The sequence below is a fragment of the Lygodium microphyllum genome, chromosome 3 (assembly GCF_053477565.2).
Source record: "Lygodium microphyllum isolate KBCC chromosome 3, Lygodium_microphyllum_v1.1.10, whole genome shotgun sequence".
Classification (NCBI taxonomy): Eukaryota; Viridiplantae; Streptophyta; class Polypodiopsida; order Schizaeales; family Lygodiaceae; genus Lygodium; species Lygodium microphyllum.
The window spans coordinates 59,081,578-59,088,203 of NC_141137.1; the positions used below are offsets into that span (position 1 = coordinate 59,081,578).

At 40.3% G+C, this 6,626-nt stretch overlaps 1 protein-coding gene across 2 annotated transcripts; it reads left to right on the top strand.

Moving 5' to 3' along the window:
• The first annotated feature begins 1,024 nt into the window (after nucleotides 1-1,024).
• Nucleotides 1,025-4,865, top strand: LOC148038390 (transcription factor GTE4-like). Of its 2 annotated transcripts, none has more exons than XM_087671360.1 (6): nucleotides 1,025-1,309; nucleotides 2,043-3,651; nucleotides 3,751-3,796; nucleotides 3,900-4,046; nucleotides 4,176-4,245; nucleotides 4,475-4,865. In XM_087671360.1, the coding sequence occupies exons 1-5, from the start codon at nucleotides 1,290-1,292 to the stop codon at nucleotides 4,220-4,222; spliced, it is 1,869 nt and encodes a 622-aa protein (XP_087527486.1). In that variant the 5' UTR covers nucleotides 1,025-1,289; the 3' UTR covers nucleotides 4,223-4,245; nucleotides 4,475-4,865. The 2 variants fall into 2 exon arrangements, with proteins under 2 accessions (XP_087527486.1, XP_087527477.1); XM_087671351.1 differs by having other exon boundaries at nucleotides 1,026-1,309; nucleotides 1,619-3,651.
• The last annotated feature ends 1,761 nt before the right edge of the window (nucleotides 4,866-6,626 follow it).

Consider the following 6,626-nt stretch of genomic DNA (forward strand, 5'->3'; position numbering starts at 1 on the left):
TAAGCATCAAGAAGACAATTGGGAATAGTATGTATAAGTGAACTATTGGCAAGATTTCATTCGCCACAATTAATTGCTCCTCAAGACTTTTATCATTATTACAAAACTATCTATAGAGTCACCTTTATTTGTGTGTTCACTCTACATAGATAAGTAATATGGACCTTGTTTCTTTCTTGATGCGAGTGCGCAAGCCTATTCCAAGCATCTTCAGTTGTCTTGCATGAGTGAATGTGTGAAGTCATGGTATGTTTAATAGATAACACAATTAAGATATGAGATTGTGCATCTTTGCCATCCCAATGAATTTGCTTGGTAGCAGGTAGTAGTGGTGCTCTAGAATTCACTACAACGGAACTGGAACTTGCAACATCCACAATATCACTTCTTTCTATAGCACTTGTAGTGTCCATAGCCATAACATGATGTACATTAATTCCTTGCACAATGTTCCACAACCCTTTTGCAAGCAATATATGATGTGTCATATAAGCTCATAGTTGGTTCCATCTAACTTTTCCTCAACACCCAAAATACAGAATACATCATTGTTGTCAACCATAGTGATTGATTGCACTTGATACAAAAGTTTCTTGTAAAGAGTAAAATTTGCACAAAACTAACTTATACTACATGGCACAATATAACCCAACACAAAGTAGATTGTAAAAGGCCTTACGACAAACAGAAGCTCGAGAGTTGTTCTCAAGGTGCTATCTTAACATGTAGAGGCTATCTCATAGGTACACAAGTCAAGTTGGAAGTATGTATCTTAAGTGTGAGACTAGCTCTCTCACCATGATATAAAACATGAACTTTCAACAATGTTCATGGAAAAACATATTTAGTAGAACCATATACACTTCATGGATAGGCCATATACCTAATAGATTGAAAGCATCTTAACCTCAACGTCTTGGATAGAAGCACGCGTGAGGTGATGGAAGGTATTGAACGGTAAAGATTGAATGCTCAAATCTAAGCATTATTGGGGGAATAATGTGGCTTTTGGCTACAAAACAGCTTTCCCTTTTACCTGTTCAAATTAACAAAAACTCGGGAGCCGGGGCTGTTGGGGCTGCTAATCTTCCCTCTCATCACCATCATCATCACCATCATCGTCATCACCATCATCTTGACCGACCCGAGCTCTTGTTCTCCCTTTTTTTTTTTGGGGTCGGGCGTTGCAAGGGTGATGGTGCAACTTCTTGCTTGAGGATCAGCGACGACGCCTTGGCATCCGGGGTTCATCGTCCCTCCACCAACCTTAAGCTCCTTCTAGCCCTCTCATGGTGTCTCCAACTCCAAGGTAAGAGCTTGCAAGCCTTTTCTCTCTTGTATTTGCAAACAGACAGACGCACAAAATGCACAGCTGCTGCAGCCATTCAACAAGTTCCAAAAGGCAAAATCTTGCAGTGATTCTTAATTACCGTTGTTCTGCATCTGCTTTTGATCGTCCACTCAGATCAATGATCACTAAGCTCGATCATTGAGTTATGCACGAGGCACGAATTGTAGATTCTGTTTTGGGGGGTGGGAAAAAAAGAAGCCAATTTTAAGGCGTCTGATTTTGAGAAGCTTGACAAACTTGAGTAGGGCTTGTATTCTGGCTTGACAGGTAGAAAAATCTCTTCCCGTGTCATTGTTCAGGACACACTCTGAGACTACCAAGAAGTCTGTATCACATTTGAATTTGGGAGACGAGGTTGATTGCAAGGTTTCACATCCACAGATTGGGTTTAACTCTTGAACATGGGGATGCTCGCACAACACAGTTTCATGAAACAAACAGGATGCACTACTTGATGAACCTGTTGGGAATAGAGGCTTCACCTTAAATGTGTATCTTGTGAGGATTTTCACTGTTAATTGCCATGATTTCATCTGGAATGTCAGCTCTGGATGGCTATGCTGATACTGTCAGGCAGTTTGGGGGCACCACATCAGTTTAATATGCAGTGTGTGTGGGCCTCTGCAATTTAATGTGCTCAAGGTAGCTTACTTTGGAGATTGTCCGTATTCATGAAATCCAACTTTCGCAGGGCCTACCGTGAGGCTGCTTCATATGATTCCTCAAGTTTGAACCGCAGATCAATAAGCTTGAATGCACAGTCCTGGAAGGAGAAATGGAGTTCTGAAGAAGAGATTCATCCAGATCCTCGTGCTGGAAATACAGTTCGGTCTGTCAAGCGAGTAATGACCATCTACACGGGTGAGATGTCAAGAGAGCAGCGGCGGCAGCTTAGGAAAAGGTTAAGGCATGAACTGAACAAAGTGCGAGGCCTTACGTCAAGGATTGAAGCAAGAGAGTTGCAAGTGAGGAGGCAATCTCAGTCAACAGGGATATATCCAAGTATGAGTGATGCACAATTTTCTGTGAATGATGTACGAAGTGCTGGTGGAAAGGAGGTCACCTCTCAGTTGCAGCATGACATCACAAATGAACCTGAGCTTTCACGCAATGAGTACATGCCCAGAAGTTCTCATTTTCCTTTGGCTTCTCCTACATACAGTTCACACTTGCTCAGGGCACAGTCTTTTGGAGAAACTGGAGGTACACGTACTGAGACAGAGCTTTCACATAATAAGCGGACAACAAAGGCAAATCAGATGCATACGTCTGAGGCAGTTGGAGGGAAGGAGAAGACTCCTCCAGCTGTCAATTCAAGAGTGAAACCTGGTGGTGGCAATAAGCGATTTGCCACAGCTGTAGATGGAAGACTCCAGAAGAGCAATCCTGCACCTGTCAAAAAGAGTCCAGAATTTGTATCTCAATGCAAGGCTATACTTAAGAAGTTGATGAATCATAAAGATGGATGGGTATTTAATGACCCTGTTGATGCTATAAAGCTTGGTCTTTCTGATTATCATACAATCATAAAGAAACCTATGGACTTGGGAACGATCAAGCTCAGACTGGAGAGGAAGGAGTACAGCTCACCACAACAGTTTGCCAATGATGTGCGGTTGACTTTCAGGAATGCCATGACTTATAACCCACCTGGTAACGATGTCCATGAAATGGCAGTGGTTCTGCAGCGTCTGTTTGAGGACAATTGGAGAGTCTTAAGTCAGAAGTTGGAAATGAAAGAGGCTGGAGGACGGCAGGGCGAAGTGTTGACATATCCTTCAGGGCAGCCTTCCAGCATTGCTGCTCCTGCAACATTTCATGCAGAGGACTTGGGCAATCTGACTCAGCCTAAAGGTCCAGCCAAACCTAAAACAGTGTTTGGTAGTACTTCTGTAGTCAAGCCCAAAGTCCCTGCGAAACCAAAAACTCTGGACACTAATCCTTCTGTGAGCAAACCAAAAGCATCTGCTAAACCGAAAACTCCAGGGAAACCAGTACCTGCTCCAAAACAAAGAGCTACAGTTGATGTGCTCAAGCCACAAAGCAAGCCAAAAAGAGAGATGAGTTATCAAGAGAAGGCTAATGTGTTTGGCCGTTTGCATTTACTACCTGCACAAATGCAGGAAGGTATGATACAATTGATCAAAGAAAGGAATCCAAATATGAGTGAGAAAGATGATGAGCTAGAGATTGATCTAGAGGCATTTGATAATGATGCACTTTGGGAGCTGGATGAATATATTAATAACTGCCTTAAATCCCTTGATAAAAGCACTACTACATCGGATCAGAAGGGCCAGGTTAGTGCCATGTTCTATATAATAAAGTACTGCCACTAAGAGTTTCTTTCCGTCTGAAGTACATGATCTTTAGTAACATTACGACTGGTGCATTTGCAGCCTTCTATAAAGAAGGGCACTCTAATACCCCCTCCACAAGAACAAGGTGCCTATTTCTCTCTCATATTTTTGTGCAGCTTAAATTCTTTGCTTATGGGTGTGTCAACACGAGTGCTTTGGTACCCACAATGTTTGTCATATGAGTGCAGTTCAACATCAGGAGGAAGAAGAAGATGTCAATATAATGGACGACAATCCCAAATTGGATTATCCTGTAGCTACACACAATGATACTAATAATGGAAATAGACCGAGTAGCTCCAGTAGCTCAAGCTCAGAGTCTGGATCTTCTAGTGGTCAGTATCTCCATTAATATTGATAATAGTGCGAAACTTGATCTCTCAATAGCTTTTGTTTATGCTTTGCCTAATGGAAATCTTGGGAATGTTAATTAGTAACAGCATTGTGTTTAAAATTTGGGACAGATTCAGACTCTGAAAGCTCTTCAGGAAGTGAAAGTGATGGATCTTAACATTTGGCATGAGATGTGCAATGGTAAATGCCTCATGCTTTCCTTTTATTGTGGAAAGATCCCCTGTACAGTTATTTTATTATCTGTTTTAGGCTTGTATTGGACATGGTAGCTAATATTGAACAATGAACATGTTATCTGAACTGAAACCTTTGCATGTGCATGCTTTTGGAGGTTCCATTTAGTAGAGTAGCCTAGATCTTTTTTATGAACAAATGGATCTTCTAAGTTTACTCTGTGTTACTTCTCCAGAACATTGGACTCACTTTATGGAACTGCAATCAAGTAATACTTGCCGGTGTAATTGGGTTCAAGGGAGGCTCTGTATGAAGCAAAGTTGATCAGTTGACATCAATGTGGGATTTGCTGCAGCTAAATGACTGATACCTTTGCTTGGAGGACTGATCAATTGGGATCTGTAGCATGACATGCCAATTGAGCTATTGTTTTGGTAAATGTCAATGGCATGCAAACATTGTATTGAATGCAGTGTGCATAAGCTCCGAAAGGCATAGGCACAGGGAATGTAAAATACATACTTGAAGCGCTGTTTGTCATTCCAACCTGATTTTTTCAAGTGCTTTTTTTGTTCAATTTGCTGTTTTGAACTGTAAAATCTATACAGCCCCAATTTTCAAGTCTCTCTCTGGTTTGCAATTTGATTTTGCATTGTACAATATATAGTTTGATAGCTAGATTTTAAGCTTGAGAACATTGTGCTTTCATAATGTAGAGTGAAGTAAATGTTGACCATTATTTGATAAAAACAAAGACAGCTGTGAAAATTGGCTAGTGATTTCAACATAGAGAAACAATTACATGCTTTTGCATGTATTGGTATATTTACTCATCCTGCCAACACAGGCAGTCACTGTTCTCTTTTGATTACTTGTTTCCGTCCTGTATTGAGAAATGAATGTTTAACACAGTTTTGCTCTTCACTACGGAGTAGGAAAAGTTCTTTGACAAACAACTATTTCAAGGTATGATCAAAATTTGTTTGTGGGAAAAGCAAATAGTTTTGCAGAAAGAATCTCTGATTTCGCACTCGTGCATGTGGTAGATTTGCAGGTTTGATGAAATATGCTGTGTAGCAATGTTGAGTACATAGTTGTAATAGTGCTGTTTTGATAATGATTTACATTTTCAAGTGATTATTTTTATATAGAATTGAATAACGAGTGTTCCAAGCTTGGCTACAGTTTACACTATGATGGCAGGCTTGTAATGGAATTTATCCCAAGTTCAAGGGTCCTTTCGTTTTTGTCCTTTCAGAATGACTTTGGGCATCTTGGGCCCCCTCTTCTGTCAAAGTGTCCAAGGATTCTTGAAACTTCAAATCTCTAAATGATCTGTTACAAGTCTTTAGTTTGCTGTGTTGAAAGTACTATACCATCAAGAGAGTTCTATCACTAGGGTCTGAAACTGGAGGGCCTTGCTTGTTTAGAGATGCAACATCAGTTATTGGGTCTTCTTTACGAAGGTTTTCTGAAGGCTTGTGTGACTTTGCTAGTTTTTTCTTGGTATTAACCATTTAAAAGGGTCGATGCAGCCACTAAACAGTTTTGTCTTTTTTTTTTCCATATTGCTCTTGCATGTAGAGTTCTTGAGTTCTCCTTTTCCATTTTATATTATCCTCTTTTTGCACCTCTGCACATATGGTCTTTCAATGTGTGTGTGTGTGATACTACCTCTTTTTTTGTGATCTATGTTATCTCAGTACTCATGCCACTGGGCTCTTAACATGCAAACCTATGTTCAGTAGTTCATTTTTATTCATTCCTGGATGACCATACCGATGCAGGAATTGAACTCAAGACCTTCTGGCCATTATGTATTCAACCTACCAACTGAGCTATACCTGCTCTCTCTCTCTCTCTCTCTCTCTCTCTCTCTCTCTCTCTGTGAGTCCAAACAAAAAGGCTTTGGTCTTAGGGGAAAAAAGACTTAGTCTTCTGAATTGTGGTACTTTAATGTATTGTGTTTGCAAGTATGCTTTAACTGCTGTTGAGGGAAGTTGAGTGCATATTGTTATGGAGCAGTACTTGTCTGCAAAGTTTTAAGCAAGCTTGAATTTGATTTCTTCTGTTTCATTTATTGAATCTGTTAAGATTCATCTGATAGATTGTCAATTTGCTAGATATGTAGACATGTTTCTTGGTAGCTACAGCAGGTTCTGCCACACTTGTTTCCAGAATCAAATTTGAAAGTGGCAGAAGTTATGGTTTTGCCACCATAGTCCAGACCAGAGTACTGGCTCTATGTGATCTTAAGGGAGGGCTGAGTCAATAATTGTTCTAGTGCAATGATCATTGGGGAAGTTGCTGTTTCAAGTTGTGCTTTTCTCTGGTGAACACCACAACAGAGTCTTTGGAGGTTGTGAATTCTTACAGTAGTGGAAAAT